Raw genomic sequence first — 15428 nt, forward strand, 5'->3', positions numbered from 1 at the left:
CTGGGTGTGATACAAATCCCTTCCCTGAACTCAGACCAGCAAAATTCAGATTCGGACAAGAGCACAATTTAACTCTACCTATATTATATTTTCAAGAGAAGAGAATAGTTCTCTTCCACAAATGGAGTGGGAAAGCAGAATACTGAGCCCAGCCTACAGACTGAAGATCAAGGGAATGCAGAATGAACAGAGGCTTCAATAAATTTATATACAAGAGAAATGGAAGAGAAATATTACACTTCAAGTGATTGTAGCCTAACTTGGCACAAGGTATACAAACAAGTGGTCATTTCAGCAAGCAAGATTGATTTGAATAATAACACAAAATAATATTAATAAAATAATTATCACAACAAAAAGGAAGCACATATTCTAGCCAAACTATTATGGATTTAGGTTTCCCCTCCCCCTAAAGTTTCAGTGTACATTATCCTGTCCACTGCGCCACTGCCTTGCAGGTATTTAATAAATAACCAGCATTTTATTCCAGATTTTAATGACTTGAACTTAAAAGACCCAAGATGGTGCAGTGGAATTTGAGCTTGCAACTTTACAGACCTCTGGACATTCACCCAGCAACTTAAATCACCAAACCCCTGCAACACACACGTGAGGTACAGAATTATTTGCCTTGAAATTGTCAATTTAGATTCATGAATGAACGGTTAGTGAAAAGCAGGAATTCATGTTTATTTTCTACTCTGGACCAAACAAAAGAAGTTTGCCAGGTGTGCCCAGTAGGGATAGCCATAAAATTTCCAGAGAGTTTGGCTTCGTGGTACTCACGATACACCCACCGACAAGGGGCCCAACATCTTGAAACATCTTGGTTTGCCGTTCAGAAAAAAAACTCACAAAGCAATGTCTGAAGTAGAAGCAGGGAGTAATCTTAACCCTATCAACTAGCACCTATTAATCTGAAAAAAATTTCATACCTATTTTTCTCGATGCAAACCTGTGCAGCCAAATCTTAGCTGTGATGATGCCAAGTTTGCCATCAATAATCACTAAGGGTCATTGGAGTCTCACAAAGATTTTGGAGAAGTCTAACGAGTGCCATCTAAAATTTTCATTAGGTCCACAGAATCTGAAATACCCAATGATTTTAACAGATACTATTCTCCCAAACAGCGTTTTGATAAACACTGCATGCTGGTGAAGCAAGCATGGTGATAAAAGTGGATACAGTTAATGGTAAATTAAGGGCATCACATAAGGAAATTTTAAAAAAGTCTAAGCTGCATCCTTCCTATACAAGTACCAATATATTAAGAACACTGAGGTTGCCCTGTGCTCTAGAACAAAGAACACTCAGCATCAAAACCAAAGGAATGCTTATTCCTATTTTTAAAGGTTTTTTTTTAAAACACGTGTATAAATAGACTATTAAGTCACAGGAAAGGTTGTTAACTGAAGAGTCTGTAACTGAATTATTACTGCTTTACGAATTTTAGTAAAATAATATGCAGAATTGCAATTGAAGTTTCAGTAGTTATTCTGAAATAATGCAAATTTTATACTTTTCAGTCTTGAAGATACTATCTCAGTCCTACAACCAAGTCCTACATTGTTGACAGGTGGTTCCACTGACGGCAAATTTGTCCTGTTACAAATTGTGTCAAAGCAAGTTGGTATGAGCTATTTAAAAAAGAGCATTTTTTGTTTGAAAATGCTAGAATATCCTGATCTTCCAAGTGGAAGCATGCAAACCACAAAAATGAAATAGACAAAAAAAAATTTGTTAAGAAAACAGAGGAAGGATTCTTAAACTCCTCCATGCCAACAGCAGACGACAACGTAATACCAAGGTTAGCTAGTCCAGGCCAAGCACACAGTATACAAGAGGCTTTTTCTCGGGCACTGTGTTCTGGGTCACCAGGAACTACATTCAATTATTCCTAGAATTCCTCCCCACTTGTGATTGCTTAAACCTGGAGCATCCAAAGTCTGCTGGCAGCAACCTCAACAAGGAGCCAAATTTGTAAAAGTTGCCAGAACTACTTCATGGTGAACTGGAACCTTATCCAGGTCACCTGGAACCAGGATGACAGCCCAAACAGCTGGCTCTATGCAACGAAGAGAGCGTTTAATGCAAATTGGTAATTGGTCACATGTACTGAGGTAGTGAAAAAAAATGTTTTGCATGCTATCCATACAGATTATATCTGTGCATTGAGGTAGTACAAGGGCAAAGCAATAACAGAATGCAGAATATAATGTTACAGAGAATGTAATGCAAGATATTAATAATAGAAAAATAAACACTTTCTCTCCTTTTTAAACCAAATCGTATTTTCAAAAAAATGGAGCAAAAGTCCTTGTTTACCTGTTGTCAGAGTAACCCTGTTCCAAGATCAAACTACAGTCCATTACTGCCCACCCCGGTACGTTAGTGTAGCGGTTAGCATAACTCTTTACAGCACCGGCAACCCAGGTTCAATTCCGGCCACTGCCTATAAGGAGCTTGTACGTTCTCCCCGTGTCTGCATGGGTTTCCTCCAGGTGCTCTAGTTTCTTCCCACATTCCAAAAGATGTACGGGTTAGGAAGTTGTGGGCATGCTATGTTGGCGCCAGAAACGTGGCGACACTTGCACCCAGAACACTCTACACAAAATATGCACTTCACTGTGTGTTTCGATGTACATGTGACTAATAAAGATATCTTATAAGAGCTCTTACCACAAATGCCATCATTCACTCGGGAAGAGGGAATGTACCGAGGTCGGTGGCCAGCATTGGTGCAGTGGAAGCTGCCATTTGGACAGGCCGATGTTCCTGGTAAAGCGAAACAAGATCAGGCATTTCAACAACTTTCACTCATATAGCACAGCAAGCCTTTCCATGTGCTACATGGGGGGGGGGGGGAAATCAGGGTCTCTGAAGGAAATTGGGCAAATGGCTAATGGTTATTAGTTTATTATTGTCACATGTACCAAGTTACAATGAAAAACTCTGTTTGCATCCCATCCAGGCGGATCATTCCATCAATAAATACATCCAGATAGTAAACAGAAAACAGAATGCAGAATTTAGTGCCGCAGATACAGAGAAAGTGCAGTGCAGGTAGACAAATAAAAGTGCAAGGGCCACGGTGAGGTGGATTGGGAGAACAAGATTTCATCTTTTAGTGTATGAAAGGTCCTTCCAAGAATCTGATACCAGCAGAATAGAAGCTGTCCTCGAGTCTGGTGGGACTTACCTTCAAGCTTTTATATTTTTGCCTGACCGGGGGTGGGGGGAGGCAGGGAGAAGAGAGAATGACCGAGGTGGGAGGGGTCCTTGATTACATTGGCTGCTTTCCCAAGGCAGCGGGAAGTATAGCTGGAGGCAATGGTGACTGAATGAATGGTCATGTTGTGGTTTGAAGGTGAACGGCAGCACTGCAAGGCAAAAGTCCTTCAAAAGAGAATATAAAAACATGGATAATGAACAAATTTAGTTGGAAAGTGTGCAAGCTGGGATTTTTTTTTAATCTATTCAGAGAATGTGGACATCACTTAGCAATGTTGGCATTTATTGTCTATTCCTAAATAGCCCTGAACAGAAGAGCCAGTTAAGAAGCAACCACCATGGTTGGTCTGAAGTCACAGAGAACATACAGGGTAATAAACAGATTTCCTTCCCTTAACTGTATCAGTGAACCAGGTGTGTTTTTTTTATGACAATCCAGTAATGTTACTGTTACTGAAACTGGTATTAATTCCACATTTTATTTAATTACACAAGTTTTAATTCCCCAACTGTCAACATGAGATTCAAATGCATCTGCAAATGAATGGCCCAGAAGACAGGGTGCTGGTCCTGTAATCTACCCACCACACTGCAACAGGTAGCTTATGTAGGCAGCCTGGATTTGTACACCGCTGTTCACAACCTCAGGAGCTCTTAAGCATTTCATTGACAATGAAGTACTTATGAAGTGTAATCACATTGAAAACGATAATTAGCATAAATGAATTTGCCACGATCCGCAATGTGATATCCTGTTTTTTTTATTCACGTTATTATTCACTATCAGCCAGGACAACAGGGAAAACTGTCCTGCTCATTCCTAAATGCTGCCACAAGATTTCTTTTTAAATCAACCTCAGAGCAATTGGCAAAAGACAGCAGAGCCTTAGTTAAATATATCCAAAAAAAAACCCAGCATTTCCTGAGGCAGAGTTTACAATGAGTCTGCTGCTGTCATTGGGAAATTCCTGGAATCCATCATTGAGGTAATGGAAAATCATGAGACAATCATGCAGTCAGTTTTACAAAACGGAAATAATGCTTGATAAATTTGATAAGGGCTTTTGATGCAACAAACAGCATAAATAAAGGTGAACCAGTAGATATTTCGTATTTGGACATACAGAAGGCATTCAATAATGTGGCACATCAAAGGTTAGTGTATAAGCTACAAGTGCAATAGCGATGGGGGTAATAGAGTGACACAGACAGAGGAGCGGCTAACCAACAGGGAAAAGGTCTAGATAAATGGGTCTACCCTGGAAAGATTGCAGATGCTGGAAATCTGGAGCAACACACAAAATGCTGGAGGAACTCAGCAGGTCAGGCAGCATCTATGGAGGGAAACAGACAGATGAAGGGTCTCAACCCGAAGCGTCGACTATCCATTTCCTTCCACAGATGCTGCCTGACCAACTGAGTTGCACCAGCATTTTGTGTGTTGCTCCAGATAAATAGGTCTTTTCAGATTAGCAACCAGCAGCCACATAGGGTGCCAGAGGGAACAGTTTACAATCTACATTAATGATTTGGACAAGGGGACCGAGTGTACTGCAGCCAAATTTGTTGACGATGGGTAACAAGCTGCGAGGAGAAAACAAAGAGCCTGCAAAAGGATATAGACAGGTTAAGTACATGACCAAGTATACACTTACTATACAAGTTTACAAGTATGCTACTATAGCAAGTAATTAGAATATTAATACAACGTTGGCCTTTAATGCAAGGGGTAGATTCAGCCAGTTCCATCTAGGGCACAACACTCCCTACCATCGAGGACATCTTCAAGAGGTGGCATCCATCACTAAGGACCCTCACCATCCGGAACATGCCCTCTTCTCGTTACTACCATTGGGGAGGAGGTACAGGAGCCTGAAGACCCACACTCAATGATTGAGGAACAGCTTTTTCCCTTCCACCATCAGATTTCTGAACAGCCCATAAACACCACCTCACTATTCCTTTTTTTTTTGCACTATTTACTACTGTAATTTATAATAATTTGTATGTCTCTGCACTGTACTACTGCCGCAAAACAACAAATTTCATGTCATCTCAGTCAGTGATAATAAATCTGATTCTGATTCAATAGAAGTAGGGAAACTTTAGAACATAGTACAGCACAGAACAGGCCCTTCGGCCCACAATGTTATGCTGACATAGCTATTCCCTCCTAACTACAGAATGCCCATATCCCTTCATTTTCTTCTCATTCATGTGCCCATCCAAGCCCCTGTTAAAAGCCCCCCCCAATGAATCTGCCTCCACCACTCTATCAGGCAACGCCATTCCAGGCATCGACCACTCTCTCAGTAAAAACGTACCCCTCACGTCTGTTCTGAACCTACCCCCTCTCACCTTAAATACATGCCCTCTGGTATTGGATTGCTCAATAATGGGAAAAAGATATTGCTTGTCCACCCTATCTATGCCCTTCATAATTTTATACACTTCCAACAGATCACCCCTCAGCCTCCACCGCTCCAGAGAAAAGAGCCCAAGTTTGTCCAGCCTCTCCTGATAGCACGTGCCCTCTAATCCAGGCAGCATCCGAGTAAACCTCCTCTGCACCCTCCCTAAAGCCTCGACATCCTTCCTATAGTGAAGTGACCAGAATTGTAAGCAATACTCTAAATGCGACCTAACCAGAGTTCTATAGAGTTGTATCATAACTTCTTGCCTCCTGTACTCAATACCTCAATTAATGAAAGCCAGCATTCCATAAGCCTTCTTTACCACCCTATCTACCTGTGTAGCCACTTTCAGTGAGCCATGGATTTGCACCCCAAGGTCTCTCTGCTCTTCAACACTGTTAAGGGTCTTGCCCTTAAGAGTGTACTGCCTCTTGACATTAGTCCCACCAAGGTGTAACACCTCACATTTATTCCAGTTTACTTCATCTTTACAGAGCTAAAACAACACCTTGGAGTACTGCATACAGATGGCCCCTTTATTTAAAGACACATACTTGCATTGGAAGTAGGACAGAGAAGATTCACTCGGTTGATCCCCTGGAATGAAGGAGTTGATGTATGAACAGAGGTTAAGCAAGTTGAGTTTATGGCCACTCATTTAAAAGAATAAAGTCATTTCACAAAAGACTGAAGGTGATTGACAGGGTGGATGCTCCCCTGCAGGGGATATTTAGAACTTGGGGGCGTTAACTCAGAACTAGGGGCTGCCAATTTAAGTCAGATACAAGGAGCAATTTCTTCCCAGAAGGTCCAAGTGTCTGCCTCAAGCGCTGATAAGGAGTCATTGAAAATACTCAAGATGGAGATTGAAATTAAAAAAACATCACAGGAGTTAAGGGGTACAGGGAGAGCAGGTACTGTTTTGAGGTTAAGATTGGATCAGCCGTGATCTTACTGAATGCCAGAATAGGCTCAAAGGGCCAAATGGCCTACCAGACACCCACCACTCTGTAAAAAACTTGCCTCAAATCTCCTTTAAACCTTCCCCCTCTCATCCTAAAGCTCCGCCCTCCTGTATTTGACATTTCCACCCTGGGAAAAAGGTTCTGACTCTCTCCCCTATCTAAGCCTCTCATTATTTTATACACCTCAGTCAGGTCTCCCCTCGACCTCTGACATTCCAGAGAAAATAGTTCAATTTTGTCCAACCTCTCCTTGTACCTAATACATAGAAACATAGAAAAACCTACAGCACAATTCAGGCCCTTCGGCCCACAAAGCTGTGTCGAACATGTCCCTACCCTAGAAATTACTAGGCTTACCCGTAGCCCTCTATTTTTCTCTAATCCAGGCAACATCCTGGTGAACCTCTTCTGCACCCTCTCCAAAGCCTCCAAATCCTTCCCGTAATGCAGAGATCAGAACTGCACACAAAATTCCAAATGTGGCCTGACCAAATATACAGCTGCAACATGACGTGCTGATTTTTTATTCTCAACACCCCGACTGATGAAGGCAAGTACGCCGTCTGCTTATGGTGCCACCTTCAGGGAGCTATGGACTTGCATACCAAGATCTCTCTGTAGATCAATGCTCACGAGGGTCCTGCCATTTAGTGTATTTTCATCTAATGCTTGACCTCCCAAAGTGCAACACCTCACACTTGTCTGGTTTAAACTCCATCTGCCATTTTTCTGCCCACATTCCCAACTGGTCTATGTTCTGCTGAATCCTTTGACAACCCTCTTTGCTACTCACAACTCCATCAATTTTTGTGTCATTGGCAAACTTACTGATTGGGGCATCTACATTTTCATTGTATATATAATCAAACAACACACATCCCAACACTGATCCTTGCAGAATACCACTGGTCACAGACCTCCAATCAGAATAACACCCCTCCGTCACTACCCTCTGCATTCTATGGCTAAGCCAATTTTGAATCCAATCTACCAACTCTCCATGGATTCCATGTGCCTCAATCTTCTGGATCAGCCTACCATGAGGGACCTTGTCAAGAGCTTTACTCAAATCCACATATACAATATCCACTGCCTTACCCTAATCAATCTTCATCATCAGCCTCAAAAAAACTCAATCAAGTTTGTGAGCCATTACGTCCCCCGCAGAAAGCTATGCTGACTCTCCCAAATAGGTCTATGCTTTTCCAGATGTGAGTAGATCCTATCCCTAAGAATCTTCTCCAATAATTTCTCTTCCATTGATATAAGGCTCACTGGCCTCTAATATCCTGGTTTATCTCTGTCGCCCTTCTTGATCAGAGGAACAACACTGGCTATTCTCCAGTCTTCTGAAACGTCTGTGGTTAAAAGGATACAAAGATCTCTGTCAAGGCTCCACCAATCTTCTCTCTCAATAACCTGGGATCTATCAGGCCTTAGAGGCTTATCCATCTTAATGTTCTTCAAGAGCCCCAGCACCTCCTTGATGTCATCATGCATTAGATTATCAGCATACCCCTTCCCTTCTCCTTGGTAAATACCAATACAAAGTACTCGTTTAGCACCTCGCTCATTTCCTCTGGCTCCAAGCATAAACTCCTGAGTCTTTAAGTGGTCCTACCCTCTCCCTAGTTACCGAGTTTTCAATGCATGTATAAAATGCCTTGGGATTCTCTTTAAGCCTACACGCCAAGGACACTTCATAGCCCCTTTTAGCCCTCCTCATTCCCTATTTAAGTTCTCTCCTGCTTCCTTAATATTCCTCAAAGGCCCTGCCCGATTTCAGCTTCCTAAACTTTACATATGCTCCCTTTTCCATTTTGAATAAATTTGCAATATCTCTCGTCATCCAAGGTTCCCGAACCTTGTCATTCTTATCTTTCCTCCTCACAGGAACATGTTGATCCTGAACTCTGACCAGCTGGCCTTTAAAGTTACCCATTAACAACTGCTCCCAATCTACTCTCCCCAGCTCCTGCCAAGTACTGCTGTAATTTGCCTTTTACCAATTTAGCACTTTCCCTGAGGTCTAGTCACATCCTTATCGATGACCATCTGAAAACTTACAGTTACAACCATTATTCCCAAAATGCTGTCCGACTGAAATGCCAATCACCTAGCCAGGCTCATTTCCCAATACAAGGTCTAGTATTGCTCCTTCCCTGGTTGGATTATCTACCTACTGCATCAAGAAACCCTCCTGGACCCAGCCATCAAATTCTGCCCCATCTGTGGCTCTGGCACTGAGCCCAAGTCACGGTACATGACAGTAAATTCCAGACAGATTTACCACTGTGAATTAGCAAACAACTACACTCCACCATACAGGGTTTTATGCAGCTGTATGAGCCCATTCCCCACAGAAACAGTAACAGACAAAACACATTCACAGCTCCATCACTTCAGACAACCATCAACAGCACCATGTGGAACAGGCAGGTTTAAAAACTGATACATTAACAAATATGCAGGCAAATTAAATTTTGCACTTGTAAGTAAGTGACAGTCTTACGTTCTGACTTCTGGCCAAAATAAATCTGCAAACAACACTTAATAGGAACACCATCTTCAAACAAACAGGTTTAAAGATAACACTTCGAGAAGGAACTTAAGGCAATTCAAGCTGCATTTAAAAAAACTAGTTTATTACATGGCACGCCACAATCACTCAGATATGATCTTGAAATTGTTTTCTTTCCCCACAAGTAGCCCAAGTGCAAATTTAGTGACATCAACTGTCCCAAATTTATTTAACAAAGAGTGACATGTTTCTTTAGCTCTCCTAGATAGATCACTGAAACACTTATCTCATAAGCTATTTTGCCTGTTAAATATATTTCACTGGATGTAAAATTAGTTTTTGCAAATAATTACAACCTGTGCCCATCAAATGCTTTAAAAATTAGCACACCAACTGCCCACAGCAAAGGAAACATGCAAGTACACAAAACTTTGTAAAGAAATTATTAATAGATCTTATTACTAATAAATACGCATATAGACAAATTTCTTTTGGAAATGTACTGGTCTTGGAAAATTCCAGCGTTCCATTTTATTGACACCAGGCAACCCCCACGTTACAGCCATTCCGGTTACAGAAATTCACCCATACAAAATTCACGTCACCCTAAAGTTCGAGACGCGAATTAAGATTCGAGACGCGAATTAAGATTCACTCCCACGGAATTTGTGAAAAAATGGAAATAAACAAAATTTATTCTTTTTAAATGCATTTCTTGACACATGCACAGATGATGTGGCTTTGTGTTACGGAAAATAGCGACACGGACCATTTTTTAACTACGCAACTCTCCCCACGTGACACAGGAGTCACCTGTATATTAAACGAGCACAGGTACCAAGTGTACTCTCTTCACAAACGGGCATACTGAAAAATAAATCACTCAATTGGTAACGTAGGAAAATTAACCAAACTTTCATTTTAGTTTGACGTTAAAATGAAACCATCTAACCTGGTTCATCCGAGCCATCCTTGCAATCACAGTAATCATCGTTCACCTCATGGAATGGAATAGTTTTTGAGCCGTCCAAGCATGTAAATGGTTTGTTCTCCTCGTAAAAGTGTCGATCTACAAGAACAGAAATAAGAGTTACTGGTGAAAATCAGGATTCCCCCACTCCACCATGTAAATATTTTTCGTTCGCCAGTCCTACCGTGAGAGTGAAAAGATTAAAATCGCCTGTGCTCCCCGCACCTTTCACAACTTCAGAAAAGCCGAAGTGCTGCTCCGCTACTAATGAAATACAAACTCCACCCATTATAAGCTTTATTGGGATTTATGCAAACGTCCCACAATCAAATAATATTCAGCTAAGTTGTACTAAAAGATGGCCACCAACTTCTAGGTCTCCATCCTCACCGAGATTTACCGCATACTGGTCTACACCAGGGTTCATGCCCCACATCAGTCTCTCCGTCACTCTTTCAACCTCTGCTTTCTCCTTCAAACACTTACACAGTTCCTGCTGAGAAGCACACTGGGCATTTTTCCTTCCACTTTACAACTTCTTTGATGGCTTTGATGTATGAAAGCCTGGTTTTGTTCTTAACTGGAATCTAATAAGTGCAAAGGACACATTTCATAGTTGCACTACCTAGATCATGTGCATAAGATTATCAAGGTACCGATATACCACACCACCAACTGAATGCCTGCAACTGCTAAATAAGCAGCATCACTGTAAACTGACTCCTCCAGTGGCAAAGTTAGCAATTTACCCAATCTGGTTGGCTACCTGTAACTATCTCAAAACAACACTTATGAAGTCGTCACAATTGTAAGTGCATCAGACAATTAACATGTTGAAAAGCCTCCAAAACAACAGTTAATTACAGAAACATAGAAAAGTAGGACCAGGAGTCAACCACCTGAGCCTGCTCCACCATGTAACATGATCATGGTCGATCACCAAAATTCAGTACCCTGTTCCAGCTTTCACACCATAACCCTTAATCCCGCCAGTCCTTGGAAACCTATCCAATTCCTTCCCGAATATACTTAATGATTTGGCTGGTAGTCAAAGTCGAATTTAAAAGTCGAAGTCTGGTTTGTTGTCATATGCAGGAGTACATGTATGCAATGAAAAACTTACTTGCAGGAGCATCACAGGCACATAGCATCATGGTAGTACATAATCCCACAGGTTCACCACTATTTGTGACAGGAAACTTCTTATCTCAGTTTTAAATGACTCACCCCTTATCCCTAAGAACATAACCCCTGGTCCTTGACTCCGCAGCCATCGGGAACATTCCTCCTGCATCTATACAGTCCAGTCCTGTTAGAATATTTTACATTTCTGAGATGCCATACCCAACACAGGGGATAGGTGTTAGCCAGACATAACGAAGAACATCCCTATCCTTCCACACTCTACCTTGTATGACCTGAGCTGGCATACAAGATCTCACTGCAACATTTCATCCAAAGGCCAGCATTTCCCACAGTGCCACACCAAAACGTCACCTTTGTGCTGAACTCTTTGGCATTGCAATTGAACTGACACAGAGGCAAGAGTACAATCAGAGAGTGACACAGAGGCATGAGTACAATCAGAGAGCCAAGGTTAGTCTTGGTGGAAACTTTACGACCTTAAGTCTGTTTAGATATAAAGTTAACATCCAACCCCAAGACTTGAGATCTTTCCCATACCTCACCAGAGGCTTTGCTGAAACCCTAAAAGAATTGGTATTGGTTTATATTGTCACTTGTACCAAGGTACAGTGAAAAGCTTGTCTTGCATACCGATCGTACAGGTCAGTTCATTACACAGTGCAGTTACATTGAGTTAGTACAGAGTCCATTGATGTAGTACAGGTAAAAACAATAACAGTACAGATTAAAGTGTCACAGCTACAGAGAAAGTGCAGTGCAAGAAGGTGCAAGGTCACAGCAAGTTAGATCGTGAGGTCAGAGTCCATCTCATCGTATAAGGGAACCGTTCAATAGTTTTATCACCGTGGGGTAGAAGCTGTCCTTGAGTCTGGTGGTACGTGCCCTCAGGCTCCTGTATCTTCTATTACTTTCAACAGTGCACATACTATGTCACTTATCAAGAATAGATGACACATTTGCATCACAATGCAACTCATTCTGACCTGGATGCTTCTGAGCCAGGCTACTACAGCTGAACCTGCCCCTGTAGTTAGATCCTCTTGGGGTCAGATTGGGTAGAGTCAGGCTCCATCATAATCCAACTTTTAATCACTCTTAGTTCCTCGATCAATGCCTGCTGGCATTATCAAGCACTAAAATTAGCTGCATGGCTGCTGATATCGCAGTAGCATCTAATATTTGCATCTTTCACCAATTTAAAGGAAGATTACGCAAACACAGATGAAACAGTGGTCAGAATAAAGCTTTGTTTTAATACTCTCATGTCTTCATAACCATTTTCTTTTCCAAAGTCATTGGGCTCCAGATTTTTCATCCCTCCCCTCATGCTAATATAAAGACATGCTGTACGGTTCATTTAGGCACCAGTGGTCATGAACACTGCATAAGGAACATAAAACTGGCAATTTAGCGAGGTTTTTTTTAAAACCTTAAAATAAACTTTAGCTCCCAATGCTCTCAGGATGTTGGGCACTGCTACCAGGAAGTTTGTTGCCTGCTCTTGGCTGACCTAGCTTTGTAGTTATTGCTTTTATAATTAACTGTGATAGACTGCTTCCAAGCTTGCGATGAACCAGTTGGGTGGCAGCAGATTAACTACCTGGAAATTTTGTAAAATCGAGCAGAAGATTATTTCCTTTCTTTTCTCTGTTCACTTTTGAAGTTTATCAGAGGGGATTTCAACTGAATCTGGTGGCAAAGAAAACCCTGTGACAGTGATTCAGATCTCCACAGAAGAGCTGCTGAATACTAGTCATCATTGGTTGAAGATAAGGGGTAGGTGGTTTAGATGAGATCAGAGGAAGAATATTTTTCACCCAGAGGATGTTGAAATCACTTTTATAAAGTAGCTAAACAAGCATCTGAATCACCAGGGAATAGAAGGCTACAGGCCAAGTGGTGGAAAATTGGATTAGGATAGGTTTTCAATGGTCAGTTTGGAGATGTTTGATGAGGGGCCTGTTTCAGTGCTGTATGAATCTCTGCGACACAAGCATGTAGCATTTACCAAAGCTAGTAACAGTGAGGGCCACTTACTACTGTATTACTGCTTCCTGATACATCGTAGATTACTGGTCGACCTTGATCAATTAAGGAAGTGGACCAAGGAGTGGCAAATGGATTTCAATGCAGATAAATGTGAGGTGATGCATTTTGGAAAGACAAATCAGTATAGGACTTGTACTATGAATGGTAGGGCACTCGGAAGTGTAATGGAACAGAGGGATCTAGGAGTACAAGTACATAGTTTACTGAAAGTGGTGTCATAGGTAGACAGGGTGGTGAAAAAGGTGTTTAGCATGCTGGCTTTCATCATACAGGGCACTGAGTATAGGAGTTGGGACATTATGTTGCAGTCGTATAAGTTGTTGGTGAGGCCACATGGAGTACTGTGTACAGTTTTGGTCACCCTGTTATAGGAAAGACAGGGTTAAACTGGAAAGAGTGCAGAAAAGATTTATGAGGATGTTGCCAGGACTAGAGGGCCTGAGTCATAGGGAGAGGTTGGCCAGGCTAGGTCTTTATTCCTTGGAACGTAGGAGAACGAGGGGCGACCTTATAGAAATGTTTAAAATTATGAGAAGCATAAATGAGGTGGATGGTAACAGTCTCTTCCCCAGGGTCAGGGAGTCCAAAACTAGGGGGCATAGGATTAGGGCGAGAGGGAAAAGATTTAAAAGGGACCCGAGGGGCAACTTTTTCCACACAGAGAGTGGTGAGTATATGGAACGAGCTGCCAGAGGAAGTGGTTGAGGCAGGTACGATAGTATCACTGAAGCACTTGGAGAGGTACAGGGAAGGGAAGGGCTTAGAGGTTTATGGGCCAAACACAGGAAATTGGGACAAGCTGGCTGGGTACCATGGACTCATTGGGCCAAAGGGCCTATATCCATGTTACACTGCTCTATGACTATGTATTCTCATTGCATTCTGATACTCCTGCACATTTTATAAAGCTGAAGCCATGAGATGCAATACTATTTTTATAAATACTTGCATTGAAGATCTTTTGAGTATTTGCTAAAATTAGCAATGCAATTCCCCCTGACGCTGTTACATTCCAAAGTCTATACTATATCCAAAATATGATTGTTGTTGAAACTAGGAACAATGTAGAGCCATTTTTTCCACCGCATTTTTGCATTGCATCTCAGATGAGTTGCACAGTGGGTGAGTAGGTTGCAGTGCATTTTTATTGCCTCCTGGCCCCTTCCCAGCAGCAGCACAGGGCCACTTCCCGCAGCACCGGCGCTTTCCAACGTTCGCACTGCATCCTCAATGTGTTGCTAGGCACCGCGCCTTTAAAATAAACACTTGTTGCACGGTCACTAATGCAGGGTTCGGTGCTCGCTGCATTAAATGCATTGCACGGTTTGCGCCGGGTACTCACTGCACAGGGAGACCCCGCGGGGCCGCTTCACTTCCACGGCGCTGGCGCCGGCGCCGAGGGCCAGCAGCAGCAGTAGGCCCAGGCCCGGGGCCCCGAGCACCGACGCCACAACCGCCATCCGATCAGCGAGCGAGTCCAAGCGGCCGGAGCTGCGGCGGCGACACCGAGGGACGGAGAGGGCCTAAGGGACCGGCAGAAGCCCCGGGCAAGGGTACAACCAGGAGCCGGAGCGCAGGAGCCCCACCGCCACGGCGCCGCACCACCCGCCCGACTGAGCCCGCTGCCCGCCCGCCCGCCGCGGTGACGCGTCATCACCGCCGCCGCGCCACCTGATTGGACGCTGAGCCCGGCCGCCCCGCACCGCACTGCGCATGTGCCGCCCGCCTTCTGGGAATGATGTTCCCCTGATTCATTCATTCATTCATGGTGGCAGTGGGGTCACAGCTGGTGGGTGGGGAGGGAATGGGGGGGGAAAGGAGGAAGGTGTCACTGGCAAAAGGGTTTGGGGAGAAGCAGATGCAAAGGAAATAGAGTTATAGAGGTACATGATAGAGGTGTACAAAATATTAAGAGGAATAGATAGAGTGGACAGCCAGCGCCTCTGTCCCAGGGCACCAATGCTCAATACAAGAGGGCATGGCTTTAAAGTAATGGGTGGGAAGTTCAAGGGAGATATCAGAGGGAGGTTTTCAACCCAGAGAGCGGTTGGGGCACGGAGTGCGCTGCCTGGGGTGGTGGTGGAGGCAGGTACATTGGTCAAATTCAAGAGATTACTAGATGAGGATATGG

The 15428-nt window shown here is 43.0% G+C and overlaps 1 protein-coding gene across 1 annotated transcript in view; it reads right to left on the reverse strand.

Moving 5' to 3' along the window:
- prkcsh (protein kinase C substrate 80K-H) overlaps nucleotides 1-14939 on the reverse strand; it is an 80689-nt gene extending 65750 nt beyond the window's left edge. Inside the window, exons 1-3 of the mRNA XM_052041807.1 lie at nucleotides 14640-14939; nucleotides 10085-10201; nucleotides 2681-2776 (exon numbers count right to left, since the gene is read on the reverse strand). Of these exons, the coding sequence (XP_051897767.1) occupies nucleotides 2681-2776; nucleotides 10085-10201; nucleotides 14640-14757 (331 nt within the window). The 5' untranslated portion in view covers nucleotides 14758-14939. The remainder of the gene's footprint in view (nucleotides 1-2680; nucleotides 2777-10084; nucleotides 10202-14639) is intronic.
- Between the last annotated feature and the right edge of the window lie 489 nt (nucleotides 14940-15428).

This window comes from Pristis pectinata, chromosome 31 (assembly GCF_009764475.1).
Source record: "Pristis pectinata isolate sPriPec2 chromosome 31, sPriPec2.1.pri, whole genome shotgun sequence".
NCBI classification, from domain to species: Eukaryota; Metazoa; Chordata; class Chondrichthyes; order Rhinopristiformes; family Pristidae; genus Pristis; species Pristis pectinata.